Here is a 15898-nt window from a genome sequence, read left to right on the forward strand (position 1 = left end):
AGCTCTAAAAATGGTTATTTTTAATTTTTCTTTTAAGAAAACAATGTTTACCATGTACTGTCTGCGTTTTTCCTGAACTTCTCCTTTTGATGAGCAGTTTAAAGGAAGTCAGAACTAGCAGTGACTTGACTTTTTTCTTGGGCCTGCTCCAGTGACCTCTGTTTTGTTTCTTTAATTCAGATGGCATTCCCTTGGTGTTTCTCTTTGGATGCCTGTGGTGCTGTGCATGCCTGGGTGCCCGTTGCAGCTGCATGCATGCCTGTGCAGAAGGTGTATGTGATGCCTGCAGATGCTCCTGTTTGGTGTGGCACCATCACTGTGTCAGTGCATGTCAGGTTTTCTGGCTCTTTCTTCAGCTGTGCACGGATTTCACCCCTGGAGAACGTGCAGAGTTGGCTGTGGGTTCCTCAGGGCTGCATGTCTCCTGTGTCCTCTCTCCAGCAGTTGTTCCCAATTTTGGTCTTGCAGACAACTCTGGGTTACTGGTAATTAGAAAGTCAGTAGATGATGATAATAACTATTGCCTTGGGGCCAGCAGAGATCAGAGACTACTGATCCATCACTGCCCATGGCCTGAGAAGCATAGAAAAAGGAAAACAGGGATCACCAGTGCTACTTGGATGTTGCTGTTTAAGGAGAATAAAATTCACAGTATTGTTTTTTTTCCCTTAAATAGCTAATCCCAAGTGATGCTTAATACTTTTGTTTTTGCTTCATTTGAAAATAACAACATTAATATGCTGACAGTTTGCTTGCTGTCATGAATCTTATAACAACATCGATTTCTTATCAATGATTTCTTATAATTTATTGGCCAGAGGATATGAGCAGCTTAGGAAAAGAAAAAGAAGGACATAGGTGGGTTCAGGGCATGTAATATTTACAGACAGAATAATTCCATGTACATCATCCATCATACTCAGCCCTATGCTATATATGTCTTTTATTGGCTTCTAAGGATGGTTATGGTGGCTTCAGTTCATCCAGCAGCTGGTGATGATGCTGATGCAGTCGACAATTGTGGTCATACATTTCTGCAGCTGCTACTCAAACTGAACTCCTCAGAGTTGAAATAATATTTGATAGGCAGTTAATTCAGCTGTCAGGCTGTGTTCTCCTTGCTACCAGCCCAGTGAAACTGTTTGTGCTGTGCTGTGTAGGATTCAGTGATGATGAGGAAGGGAGGAGCTGTGGTACACTGCAGGAACTCAGAAATCTTCTCCAGGACATGAAGCAGCTTAATTCTTATGTGCCTCTCCTAAAAAAAAATTGGGTTCAATGGCTTCCCCCAGCTTTAAAAACATATAGTGTCTATGTATATCACTTACCACTGAGGACTGAGGCTTTAACTCTCCATAACATGATTTTTTCCCTTAGAGCTAGGTGGTTTGTTCCTCAAAACAACCCCTTATCCCTATTGAAAAGTTTCTGGATATTTCAAAAATATAAACCCCACTTCTTTTCTCCCATGTTATTTGCCCTCCCCGTAATGCTTCTATTTCTGAGCAAGAAAAATGTTTGCATTTCAAAATGTAGTTCCATTATCTGAAAGTGTTTTAACAATAGTTTGGGTTTGGGTTTTTCCTTTTCAAAAAAGTGGGGGTTTTTTTCATGACGTAAAGAAAGTTTCAATAGAATTAATGGGCTTTGATTTATTCTTGCTCAGTGTCAGCAACAGATTGCTGTATTTTATCTAATTGCACAAATTAATTCCTCTGTGTTTCCATGGAACTGCTTTAAGCAACAGTTGTTCTCACTGATAAGTTGTCCACATCCATCTTGGCCAATATGTCTCTCTTATTTAACCACTAAGACTCTGTGTCCGTAGACATGTTGCCTCATGGCATGTCAGAGCATGTCAGGGTTTAGTTCAATAATGGGATAGGCTATTTTGGGTTTGGTTTTTTTTTTAAAGAGTCAAGGTATTTAGTTTTTTCTATCCCATGTGCATAATTATCACACAAAATGTCTATTTTTACAGCTGTTAAACTAATCACCAGCGTTAACCTTCAGGATTTTCCTGTTGTCCATGGAGCCTTAGGGCTGATTCTCTCACATGGCTCCATTTAAGAGCTGAACAGCAGTGTTCCAAAAAAAATTGGACTACATTAATACTAAGAAAACCCCACTCATTTAATTATCAGTCAAAATTGGAGTCACTACCTCTAATGGCACATTACATTTTTCCATTAGCTTATCTAATTTCCTCCCTTCCTCTCTCTCTCTGCCAAGTCCTGTAACGCATTGTCTCCAGCAACAAGCCAGTTGTAGGACCCAGGAAGGTCTGCCCTGGGTGGGCACAGTGCTGCTGGTTGTCTGGGTGTATTTCAGCCTCATGCTGGAGTGTACGTGTTGCCTGCTTCGGCTGTAGCGGTGGTGGTTGTCTGTGGACGGTCCCTCCTTTTCTGTGTCGCAGAGAAAAGGTAATTAAAATGCTCTATTTTATTTTCAGACAATGCTAATGAGGAAGAGTTGGAAAAGATCAAGTAAGGTAATTTTTAGCATGTGGTCTTCTGCCTTTTTATTTTTGCCTTTTCTCCTTTTTTTATTTTTTTTTGATTTTTTTTTTGGGAACTATGATGTTTCACCAAACACTCTGTCCAGCACCAGAAACTCGTGGCACAGGATTTATTCTCCTTCAGACTGTGTTTCAAGGCCATTGTTGTGTGTTCCATCAGATCAAAACCATGAAACAGTCGAGCTTTCAATGTGAACATTAAACCTCTCAACCTTGTTGTAGCGTTGTAGCCTGTCTTGAGGTCATCTCCTGACTTCATCTGAGCGGTGACACGTCCCAAATCTCTTTCTAAAACCTTGAATTTCTCATGTATAAACAATTCCTTTCAAGCTTGCTTGTTACCAAAGAGCTCAAGCTGCTCTTACTGGTGTGGAAGGTCTCAGGGGGGAGGCTTCTCATAAAGAAACTTCACAGACTGACAACAATCCAGCCAGGCTTTCCAAGAGCAGAGTGTTTAAGGAACCGTTCCTGGTCTCCACTTCACACAGGTATTTAAACACCTCATCAGGCAAATTCTGTATCTGGGTTTTTTCTCCTCTTAGAAGTAGTGTGAGCCATGGGAAAGGAGCAGCATATGCTCTTTTCCACTAGGGAAGAACTGGGAGTTTTACAGTAGTGGATTGCAATTAAGTTTTACCTTTTTTCCTGTATGTGTCTCCAAAATAATAAAGAAAAAGTGTCTAGATTCTCAGCAGTTTTCTGGCTACTCTTGGCTAATACTGCCATGCTGCTTTTGAGTTTTAAGCCTCCTTATTGTTTACATGATGAAAAAGAGCATTGAAATTTCTCAAAGTCTTGAGTTGGCTTGGTATATCTGGGTTCCTTTTGAGATACTATCCAGTACAGGTGCTAAAATGAGAAAAATACCTGTATGGGGTGATTTCACTTCTTTTGTAAATTTATTTTCTACCCTGTTGATGCACAAGTTTGAATAGAATTTCATTAAATGGTTTTGTATATAGTGCTGGCTGATAAATATTTGCCTGGGTTTTTTTAACCTTCAAGAAAACAACAACAAAAATCAGTTTGCTTCTCTGATACAGGAAAATATTGAGTCTCTATTGCCTTTTTGAAGTGTGTGAAGCAAAGATGCTTGGTGAAGAGATGATTTAGAGTATTTTGATTCTCATGTGATTCATTTAACTTCTCCTGAAACATCTAAGATGCTTGGGCTTCTAAAGGGATAATGAAAACCTGGGAGGATGGTGAAGGACATGGCCAGTTTGGATTGTGCAGGTGATGAGCTGGATGTGTTGGATAAATACTCTGTGAAACTAATTTTTCAAAGAACCTTCCCATATGTCAAATTTCAGATTAACATAGCTGATCCAGAAGGAATGGCACAACACAAGGGCTGTGAATTCTTCACAGTGTTGGGGTGATGATTTACTCATGTTCTCCATTGTTCTGTTCATGTGAATACACTTCAGTACTTGACATTTTTGCAGAGGGGCGTATCAAAAGGTTTCACAAACAGTGAATGTGTGTTTAAATGCTGCATTTTTCTACATCTATCTCAGCTGAAGTAAAAATTTTACCTAGAGGTTTAATGTGTGTACAACATCTGTCCATCAGCAGAGGGGTGGCAGCAGGGACAGAGAGGGGATTGTCCCTCTCTGCTCTGCCCTGGGGAGGCCCCAGCTGGAGTCCTGTGTCCAGAGCTGGGGCCCGAGGACAAGAGAGATGTGGGGCTGGTGGAGAGGGGTCAGAGGAGCCACGGGGATGCTCAGAGAGCTGGAGCAGCTCCCCTACGCAGAGAGGCTGAGGGAGCTGGGCTGGGTCAGCCTGGAGAAGAGAAGGCTGTGGGGGGACCTCACTGCAGCCTCCCCGTCCCTGAAGGGACCCCAGGAACAGGAGGGGAATGGGCTTGTTAAAGGGCAGAGACTGGCAGGACAAGGGGCTGGAGTGAAGCTGGAGGAGGGAAGGGGGAGAGGAGAGACTGGGGGGAAGTTCTTTGCAGAGAGAGTGGTGAGGGGCTGGAAGGGGCTGCCCAGAGAGGGGGTGGGTGCCCCGTCCCTGGGGGTGTTCCAGGCCAGGTTGGCTGGGGCCCTGGGCAACCTTGTGTAGCTCCAGGCCTGGAGGTTGGTGTCCCTGCCTGTGGCAGGGGGTTGGAGCTCTGGGACCCTTGGGGTCTTTCCCAACCCAGACCAGTCCATGATTCTATGATCTGACCCACTCTGCTGGTTTATATAGAGCTGTACCTCAGGTAAACCACAGGAGCTCCTTTTTGGGGCTGTTCCAGGGTTACAAATCTTTGGTCTGCTGTCAGGAAAACTAATTTAAAACAAAAAGAAAAAATAATTATTTTATTTACTAAGAATACCCTCAGAACAATTGCTCTTCCCTGGGGTGCAGAATGATCAATATTAAATAAGACATCGTTTGCAGATTTAGGAAAATGTCTAGAAATAGGTGCTTAATGCTGTTAGGTAATGGTGAACATGCTCTAATTGAGATTCTTCTTCTTCAGGAAGTATTTGTCTTAGACTTCTGAGAGCTGAGAAAAAACCAGAATATTAAAATTTCTTAGAGATACCATTATAAAATTTCCTAAACCTACTTTTTTTTTTTTTTTTTTTTTTTTGTAGCTCTCTGGAGTCTTTAAAGTGGCACTTCCAGTAAATGAATTTGATTTTGCAGACTGTGACACTATATTTCACTTTTTAAAATCTATGTACTTGAAGCCTGCCTCTTCTGTGGCATCTGTGGATTGATGTCAAGGTGCAGCAGCTCAGGACAGTGTGGCTTTGACCATGTCCATGAACTTTGTGGTTATGCATAGCTCCTTGGGTAGTAGAACTGTAGCTGATCTCTGCCATGGTATTATGGTGTTCATGTACTTGGAAACAATTCCTTTGGCCAGATTCTGAGTCTCTTCTTCAAATGCTGCTCCCTCCATATGCCCTAAAGATGAAGTTAAGGTCCCATGACATACCCAAGTCGATGCAACTCTGTATTTCATCTATATTTTTTCCAAAAGCATTTGTTAGTGGCCCTGCAAAGATGCAGCACCACTTTTCCTTCTGGTGTTAGCTTCTTTCCTTCTATTTTTGTTCTTTGGTTTGTTGGCTTGGTTGGGGTTTTTTTTGTTGTTTTGGGGTGGGTTTGCTTTTCACTATCATGTTTGCTTTCTTGCAGACATACTCTTGACCAAAATTCACAGCAGCTGGATCACACCCTGTGCTCTCTAGATCAGAGGGAACACTCATCTTTCACCAAGTCTAGCAAAAAATGAAATTAAAACAGTTTTGAAATCAAGGCATTTATGTCCTTGTTCTGTGAAAAGAGAAGTCTTAACTTCCAGTCTTCAGTGACAGGACACTCCCAGTGTCCTATTTGGGGAGGAAACCAACCAAAAAAAAACCCCAAAACACCCAAAGAAACTTCTGCTGGGAAGTTACAACTTGCACTCAGTTTTGAATTGATTATTTTATGTCATCCATAAACCTTAATGCTGGTGTTACATTAAGGCAAGTGACTGTGACTTTGCAGATGGGCTGTTTGCTACGTGGTCCAGGAGAGGAATCAGCTCCATGTCTACCACTATGTCTGTGTGAAGATCCATTATGCTTCCAGTAGAGGTGGAAGTAGATTATTCAACATTTTTAGGCACTTTTTTGTGGCTTGGGTGTTTGCTCAGTAACCTCAGTGTGCCCATGTCTTGGTTCCTGTGGCTCAGAGTTCCCTTGGTTGGGCAGCCTGTGGGTCAGCAGAGAAGTGCTACAGCCAAAAGACGGTACATAATCAGTCATTTAAACCAAATGCAGGCTTTTTAAGGTTTTTTATCCTTTTAGAAAGGTCCTGGAAACATCTTAATGGGTGCAGAATGTCTTTCCTCACTGCGTGAGGCTCTGACTCCTTCTGCTTCCATGGTTCTCCACGTCCACCCGTTCTCCCTTAGGGTAGGTATTTCTTTTAGCACTAATCCTGGTGATGGTGCAGGCTTCCCTGGTGTCTGTCCTTCTTTGGGATCAAGGAAACAAGCATCCTGCTTCTTCCTTGTTTCTAAACTGCCTGTATCCCAGGTCTGTTCTTGCAGCCTGGGTGGAAGAGGAGCACGGAAAAGCCTCAGCGTGCAAGAGAAGTAGTTTCTTACTAATAGCCAGCACTGCTTCTGACAGAGAGATGAATATTGCTAATTGCTGAGGTGATTTCCACTACAGAACCCTTGAGGTGCAAGCTCTCTGTGCCATGGAAGTCCAGCACTGTTATTCCCAGCACAAGCCAGCACAGGAGCATCGGGAAGAGTTGTGCTCTCCTTTTTCCCTCTGGTTATAAAAATAAGGAAAATAAAAATAAAAAATCAATTCCCACTTCTTATTTACTAATTCCCCTCAGCACAGAGGCTTAATCAATAGCTGAGGAAAGGGTATAGGGAGGGAGCCTGTTAAAATGTTGGCAGCATAAAGCTGAGTTAGAAACTCATGTGTGGCTCTCTGGCTCCTCATCATTCTTGTAGTGTTAGGTGCAGTGCTGTCAAAAATAATAGTAGAAAGAAGTTTAACATTTTCTTAACCATTATTAAGCATAAAGCTGGTGACAGAGGAAAGAAGAGACTTTAAATGCACATTTTCTTTCTTGTGTAAGGAATGATGTTCTCTTTAATCAAGTTCTTCATCCTTATTCTTCTCTCAGCTTCTAATGATGAAATTTCATTACTTTCTTCATGCCTTTACTACCAGCACTTTAAAAAGATAAAACCTAGCACTTTTTTATGTGAAGTGGTGTTTAACTTTAAAATCAAAAGCATAAATACTAACTTTGGGGTCACTGAAGGTGTAATTATAATTCAGCACTGATTTATAAGTATGTATTGCATATATAACGGGTATTTTCTGGTTGAAATTTAAACTTTCCCTTGATTATATCTAGACATGGGAAAGGAGAAGAACCTGTATGGTTTGGGGTTTATTTTTTCTTTGTTTTATCATGTATAGTTTCTAAATACTTTTGTAGCAAAATGTCAGATATTTTATGGTTATTCCTTCTTTCTAGTGTGAGTTACCTTTGCAGATGCTTCTCCTACAGAAGAGTTAATCTTACAGTTTTTAGACAAACACAGCTTGTGGGGTGTTTTTTAGAGTTCTCAAGCAATTCTACCAGCACTTGACAACTAATTTTTTGCATTAATATGAGCAGGAGCTTTTCATAGAATCATAGAATGGTCTGGGTTGGAAGGGACCCCAAGGATCATAGAGCTCCACCCCCCCTGCCACAGGCAGGGACACCAACCTCCAGGCCTGGACACTGTCTCTCAAAGAGCATTTAATTTCATTTAGAGCAGGCAGACTTCTCTGGGAGGAATCTGAAGATACCAGTAAGTTTTACACACAACTCACCAGTTCTCCGTTGCACAGTTTGTGGAGCGATTACAGGAGGTTAATTCAGGAAAGGGTAAGGGGTAGTGAATTTGGGTGCTGGTATTATTCCAGCACACAGAGCGTCTTTGAAAGCTTTATCTGTGCTGAGTGGGAGAGAGAGGGCCAAAAAAACCCCAGATGGGGGACGTTGCCCCTGGGCTGGGCACTGGGGAGGCCACAGCTGGAGTGCTGGGCCCAGTGCTGGGCCCCTCACTGCCAGAAGGACATGGAGGGCCTGGAGCGAGTGCAGAGAAGGGCAACCAGGCTGGGGAAGGGGCTGGAGGGCAAATCCTCTGAGGAGCGGCTGAGGGAGCTGGGGGTGTTGAGCCTGGAGAAGAGGAGGCTGAGGGGAGACCTTCTCCCCACCTCCCCTGCCCTGCCAGGAGGGTGCAGAGAGGTGGGCGATGGTCTCTGCAGCCAGGGGACAGGAGCTGGGACAAGGGGCAATGGGCTCAAGCTGCCCCAGGGCAGGGTCAGCTCAGCTGGGAGGGCAAAGTTCTTCCCTGGCAGAGCTGTCAGGGCCTGGCCCAGGCTGCCCAGGGAGGGGCTGAGTCCCCAGCCCTGGGTGTGTTTAACAGGGGGGAGATGAGGTGCTCAGGGATCTGGTTTAGCACAGGACAGGGACGGTTGGACTCCAGGAGCTTAAAGGCCTTTTCCAACCCTGTGATTCTGTTATCCTGTGATTTGGAAAAGTAATGGAAACCTCTCTGGAAGGCAAGGATGATGGCAAGGCAGGTATTGCTGATGGATAGATCAAACCTCACATCCCAGGACTCTGAGTGTCTGGCATTTTTAAAAGTCTTCCTGGGTTCAGGTGCAAAAAAGTCAAAAAATTTGAATAACTGCCTAAAAAGTTGCCTTCCTATCCTGAAGTGGGAACAATGACAACTGAACTGTGTTTGACAGCTTTTTGTTTAATCTGTCCTTAAAAATCTTCAGTGATGGATATTCTACACCCTCCCTGGGCGATCAGTTCCAGTGCCTACCAATCATTTCCATTAGAGGCTGGGGTTCTCCCTAGTGTCTAACAGTACCTCCCAGGGTGCAAATTAAGCTCCTGTCTTCCCACAAGACAGGTGGATGTGTTCTATCACAGCGGTTTGGGCACAATTTATATACACATTTTAGAGTGAGCGTGAAAAAAAGATCCTTTGAGATACCTGTGTGAATAAATGCTTAATTCAGAGGAAAGTTTTGGGGTGCTCAGATACGATTGATTAGGAGCATGTCAGAGGAAACAGGACAGTAGCATTTGGGATGAAGTTTTCCTGTGAGCACAGTAAAACTGTGAAGAGCATGGAGGAAGCCTCTTCATCAGGGCAAGGACTGCACTAGCTATTGCCCTGAAGGGAGCATATAAACAGGAGGGGATTCAACTATTTAAAAGGGTAGACAATGGCAAAGATTAAGGCTAAAGAAAGGAAGGTTTAGATTAGATACTGGGGGAAGTTTTTTATAGAGAAAGTGGTGAGGGGCTGGAAGGGGCTGCCCAGAGAGGGGGTGGGTGCCCCGTCCCTGGCAGTGTTCAAGGCCAGGTTGGCTGGGGCCCTGGGCAACCTTGTGTAGCTCCAGGCTGGAGGTTGGTGTCCCTGCCTGTGGCAGGGGGTTGGAGCTCCGGGACCCTTGGGGTCCCTTCCAACCCAGACCAGTGTGGGATTCTATGAACTGCAGATACTACCTACATTGCCCCACTTCTGCTGCAAAGAGACAAGTATTTTGCTTTCATCTGAGATTCTATATAAACTTCATTGTGTCCTGGAGAACAACAAAGTACACCATCTAAGATAGGAGCACTAAGGTTGGATACCTTCTGGGAAGCTTTACCAAACTGAGGGTGAGAAGGTTTTGGGCTAATTTTTGCCTCTTTGGCAAAAGTTGATGACAGGTTGACCATGAGCCAGCAGTGTGCCCCAGGGGCCAAGAAGGCCAATGGGATCCTGGGGGGTATCCAAAGGAACGTGGCCAGCAGGTGACAGGAGGGGATCCTCCCCCTCTGCTCTGCCCTGCTCAGGCCCCACCTGGAGTGTTGTGTCCAGTGCTGGGCTCCCTGGGATCAAACAGCCAGGGATCTCCTGGAGAGAGTCCAGAGGAGGCTGCGAAGGGGATGAAGGGCCTGGAGCATCTCCCCTGGGAGGAAAGGCTGAGGGAGCTGGGGCTGTTCAGCCTGCAGAGGAGAAGCCTGAGAGGGGATCTGATCAATGGGGATCAATAGCTGAAGGGTGGGACCCAGGGGCCATGGGCAGCCTCTGCTCAGTGTCTGTGGGGACAGGACAAGGGGCGATGGGCTCAAGTTGGAGCCCAGGGAGTTCCCCCCAATGTGGGGAAGAACTTCTTGGTGGTGAGGGTGAGGGAGCCCTGGGACAGGCTGCCCAGGGGGTGTGGAGTCTCCTTCTCTGGAGAGATTCCAGCCCTGGACTGTCCTAGGGACCCTGCTTGGGCAGGGGGTGGGACCCCATGGGCTCTGGAGGTCCTTTCCAACCCCTACAACTCTGTGATTCTGGTTGTGAATTTGGGTGAGAATTCTGGTACCTCATGTGTTCACGAGACAGTACTGTTGAGTTAATGGTCTTAGAGATGCTTGAAGGGAGGATGAGTAACCAAAAGCCATAATACTGGCTAACCAGGTTCTTTATATTCCTTGGTTTTTTGTTCAGTGTTCCAGTAAAATCAGCACTTTGTTGCATCAGGGTTTGAATTTCCCTGAACAGCGTGTCCTGGCAGGGAGGTGTTTATCCTGAAAATTCTTGACTGCTCATCTACAGATATGAGGTGCTATCGAAATGAATGGTCTATTCCAACAGATCCTACGCTCATGAAGATCCAATTAATATACTCACTGCCTCTATTTGCAATTTGCATATGAGGAAACAAGGTTATCTCACATTTTCCTGTGTGACCATGACTATTTAAGCCAAGGTATTTTAATAAAGGCAATATGCTTTAGCTGAAGCACACTGAGGGAGAGCTCAGTCAGAAAAGTTGCATGTTTCACTGAAAATCGTTTCCACTTGGATCAGGATCTACTCATGCCCTTTTCACCTCTGTGACAGAATTGCCATTGACTTCAAACATCATCACACCCCATTGTGCATTAATGGCACATTAAGAAAACAAGAGGGAAATCTTTTGAATACTGTAAGGACAGAGGAACAAGTGGTTTGGCATCTTTTGCCAAACATAGTGGGGAAAAATGTATTTAATAATTAGCTGCTGTGTCCTGTCAAGTCATGATATTCCAGTAAAATCTGGAGGAAAATATGTCATCTTCCCTTGTCTTCCACCTTCTGTTTTGCATTAGCAATGATAAGTTTAGAACTGGGAGTACTGGAATACACTAAAATGTAATAATACCCTTTATTTACACTATTAATATGTGGTGAGCTGTTTCAGTGTGACTTTGATCATTTGGAACCAGAGCTCCATTCTTCCCAGAAGTGAAGATGTCCTGGCTTTGGCAGAGGTAGAGGTAATCTGCTTCCCAGCAGCTGATGCAGTGCTGTGTTTGGGATTTGGAGGGAGACCCATGTTGATAACGCCAGGTGCTTTAGTTGTTGCCCATCAGCCAAGGACTCTCCAGCCCCTCACACCGCCCTGACAGTGAGATGGGGAGGGGGGGAATCACCAAGAAGCTGGGAGGGGACAGTGCCCAGAGAGCTGACCCAGACTGGCCAAGGGATGCTCCATCCACACAGCATCATGTGCTGTGTAGAACTGGGGGGCAACTGGGAGCTGAGGCAGCTCAGGGCTGTGCAGAGCATCAACTACAGGTGGTGAGAAACCATGCTGTTCATCACTTACTTGATATATCATCACCATCATCTGTGTTATCACTGGGTGTGAGTGTAATTGGCCATTATTGTTCCCCTTTCACAGTGATTTTGTCAGCAAACTGTCCCTATCCCACCCCAGGGAGTCTCTGTCTCTTTCTCCTGCTGGAGTGAGTGAGCAGCATGTGGTGTTCAGCCACTGCTTGGGGATGAACCACCACCACAACAAGATTAATCAGTCTGGGTTGCAACAGGTTTCCTATAAACTAAGAGTGAAAATACATTATCATCCCAAAGTCCTAACTGCAGAGCTACTTGTGATTAGTTGCCATTGTTGAGAGAAGAGTGCATGTACTGCCTAAAGCAAGTGAATTAAAATGATATTTAATTGCATTTAGATAAATATTTATGCTGTAATTTAGCTCTAGAAATTTTTGCATATATACTTTAGGGTATATAGATAAAATTATAAAATTCATGAAACTTTTAAACAAAAAAAAATGTAATTGCAAAATATAAGGCTTTCAGCTCCTAACTGCTGCTTTTTCATATTTATTTTAAAAGCTTTTCTAAAAATATGTTTGTTGCAGTTGCACAACCTAAACTGCCAAAACCTGATGCCCAACTCAAAATATTTAGTTTATGTGAGTCCTGATTTGGCTTTTCCTAATATCAAAAGCTTTATGAAGCTTTTGCTTTTTATTTATTTAATTTTTTTTCTGGTTTTAAATTATAACAAATGCTTTTCCACTGGAATGATATGCCTCTAATAAAATCAGATAGCAAATCGTGGTGTAGGGATTGCAAAAACAGGCAGAAAAGTGGAGTTGCATGGTATTTCTTCACTGAAGGAATGTGCAATCAGCTCCTTTTTTCCACCAGACTATTTCAACCAAAACTCTCTGGGATTTCAGTGTAGAAGGTAGAATTACTGGCCATGGGGTTTTAAGGAAAAATCTTTTAAAATTGGGGAAATATTTGACTTTGTGAGCCGTGGGGTTCTAGATGTCAGTTCATCAGCTGTAAATAGTGCTTGATGGAAAGCTGCTAAATAATGGAACAGGAGTAAAAACCCGTCAGAATAGATAGACCTGCCTGCTAGACATCTGGTTATAGGAATTATGCAAATGTTTGGTGAGGCTTCTATTTGCATTGTACATGAGCAGTAAGAGCTGATATGGTTAATGGTCCCAACAGCAGAGTCGTGTTTTGGGGTGGGTTTGGGGGTACCTGCTCCCCATTCCCAAAGCAAGGGGGGAGATGCCACCAAGTCTCGGTGGATGCTGCTTAGTCCCAACCACTGTGATCCCACTGAGGGCACTTTTGGAGCTTGGTGCCCACACATGGGTCACCTCAGCAAGGTGTTACTCCTTGTGTGGGTTCTAACTGGGGTGAATTGTGTGAATCACAGGCTCACAGACGGTGTTAGGTGGGAAGGAGCCTTCAAAGGACCCCAGGTCCCACCCCCTGCAGTGAGCAGGGACATCTTTAGATCAGGTTGTTCTGAGCTTCATCCAGCCTGACCTTGAATGTCTCCAAGGATGGGGCCTGTGGGCAACCTGGGCCAGTGTCTCACCACCCTCAGAGGGAAGAACTTATTCCTCAGGTCTCATCTAAACCTGCCCTGCTCTGGTTTAAACCCACTGCCCCTAATCCCATCGCTCCCTGCCCTTACAAACAGCCCTGCCCAGCTTTCCTGTAGGTCCCTTCAGGGACTGGAAGTGTCTCAGAGCTCTCCCCAGAAACAGCCTTCTCCTCTCCAGGCTGAACCACCCCAGTTCTCCCAGCCTGTCTTTGTAGGAGAGGGGCTCCAGCCCTTGGATCATTTTCGTGGCCTCTGGATCTTCTCCAAGAGGTCCATGTCCTCGTGCTGAGGGCTCCAGAGCTGGACACAGCACTGCAGGGGGGGATCTCATCAGAGCAGAGCAGAGCAGAGGGGGACAGTCCCCTCTCTTGAGGACAAGGTTTGTAGAAGTAGCAGCTGTATCCATTGACATTCTCAGTCTTTATTATAAACCTCTTATCCAAGTCATCCAAGTGTCCTAGAAATCTGGGGAGGAGAATTCTGTTTACTTGAGTTTGCAGCAGTCATTTAAAACGCTGCCTTGGAGTCGCTCTGCTGTGTTTGTACATCTGCACTGTGCTCAGCAGTGGAGTGTCATTCTTTCCTGCATTCCTTCATTATTTTCTTGGTTGTCATTTTATTTAAAGCTCCAAAACGAAGGAGCTTTGGCAGAGATGCCTTGGTAGGACACATGGCTGCATTATTTATTTGCTTTTTAAAGCTTTTTTTTAAAAAAAATAAAAAAAAAACCAACCCAAACCAACTTTGTGGTGGGCACTGTTCTACTTCTGTCTATTGTTGAATTATTCTATTCTTGTTTATTGCAACCAACCACCATGTAGCAGCTCATCCACACCCCTCACACACAGTGGAATGGGGAAGAGAACCAAAAAGAAAAAATATGGTAAAACTTGTGGGTTCAATCACAGGATCCCAGCATCACTGAGGTTGGGAGAGTCCTTTAAGATCATAAAGTACAGCCATTACCCCAGCACCAGCCAAGGCCTCCACTACCCCATGTCCCTGAGCACCACATCAACATATTTTTTGAAAGGGTGACTCCACCACTACCCTGGGCACAGCCCTTGTGGGGAAGAGATTTGTCCTCATATCCCATCTAAACCTCCCCAGACACAACTTGAAGCTGTTTATGTTGTAATCACCTGATGACTGATGCCCATCCCTTTCCTGAGCAGTGATCACAACCCCTGTCTGCTCCCCAGGCTACACAATGATCATTAGTAACTATCTCCATCCCAGCTGAAACCAGGATGCTCTTCTACAGCAGGTTTTGTGTTCAAGGATGCAGAAAGGACTGTGTCCCAGTGGTCTGTGTAACAAGGGGCAGATCTAGTGGAACTGGTGCTTTGCAGGGTGTGGGGACTGATCAGTGAAAAGGTGAGGCCAGGCAGGGAGAGGAGAGTTTTGGTGTTTCTCCAGGTCATTGTGTTCTGTAGTTTCAGAGGTCACATAGGTATTTAAAGATAGTTACAGGATGTTCAAAAGTACTTGCTAAGGCTTCTCTTCTTTTGAAGAAAGCAACAATACAGTTGTGCTAATTAATACACTCATAGTCATAGAATGGTCTGGGTTGGAAGGGACCCCAAGGGTCCCAGAGCTCCAACCCCCTGCCACAGGCAGGGACACCAACCTCCAGGCATGATCTGGACAAGGTTGCCCAGGGCCCCAGCCAACCTGGCCTTGAACACCTCATCAAGAACATCACCTTGATTAACCTGGAAACAGCACTCAGATTCTGGCTAAGCCTAGCTGCCTTGCCACCCAAAAGGCTGTCATCATCAGCACAGCCTGGGAGATGATATGCTAGAGAACAGCCCTGCAGAGAAGGACTCTGAGGTGCTGGTAGATGAGAAGCACACATTGACATGAGCCTACAATGTGTGCTGGAAGCTCAGAAGGCCAACCCCATCCTGGGCTGCTTTAAAAGGAGTGGGGCAGCAGAATGGGGGAGGATTCTGCCCCTCTGCTCCTCTCTTGTGAGACCCCACCTGTATCTGGAGTCCCCAGCATAAGAAGGACATGGAACTGTTGGAGGAGGTTCAGAGAAGAGCACGGAGATGATCAGAGGGCTGGAGCCCCTCTCCTGTGAAGCCAGGCTGAGAGAGATGGGCTGGTTCAGCCTGGAGAAGAGAAGACTCCAGGCAGATCTTACAGCACCTTCCAGACCCTGAAGGGGCTACAAGGAAGCTGGGGAGGGACTTTTTAGAAGGGAAGGGAGTGACAGGATGAGGGGGGATGGGTTTAAATTGGAAGGGGGCAGACTTAGATTGGATATTAGGAGGAAATTCTTTCCTCTGAGGGGGGTGAGGCCCTGGCACAGGGTGCCCAGGGAGGTGGTGGCTGCCCCTTCCCTGGAGGTGTTCAAGGCTGGGTTGGATGGGGCCTTGAGCGGCCTGGTGTGGTGAGAGGTGTCTCTGCCCATGGCAGGGTGTGGGGACTTCATGGTCTTTGAGGTCCCTTCTAGCCCAAAGCACTCTGTGATTCTATGATATGTGGCTGTAAACAGAATATTAAGCCACGTTTTAAGAGCATCTCTCAGTGCTGCTGTTGTATTTGGCTACCACAGATATTGGTCATAATTTAATATGGGATACAGTTTCTGCATCAGAAGATTTTCATCTGCTGGCATCCTTAGCCCTTCTGCTACCCCACGTTTAGACAGAATAGG

General features: G+C 45.1%; 1 protein-coding gene across 1 annotated transcript in view; it reads left to right on the forward strand.

Annotated features, from left to right (window-relative positions):
• MCTP1 (multiple C2 and transmembrane domain containing 1) overlaps window positions 1-15898 on the forward strand; it is a gene marked incomplete at its 3' end in the record, with an annotated part of 294163 nt that overhangs the window by 142785 nt on the left and 135480 nt on the right. Inside the window, exon 6 of the mRNA XM_084278338.1 lies at window positions 2453-2491. Within this exon, the coding sequence (XP_084134464.1) occupies window positions 2453-2491 (39 nt within the window). The remainder of the gene's footprint in view (window positions 1-2452; window positions 2492-15898) is intronic.

Source organism: Gallinula chloropus, assembly GCF_964237585.1.
Source record: "Gallinula chloropus genome assembly, chromosome: Z".
NCBI classification, from domain to species: domain Eukaryota; kingdom Metazoa; phylum Chordata; class Aves; order Gruiformes; family Rallidae; genus Gallinula; species Gallinula chloropus.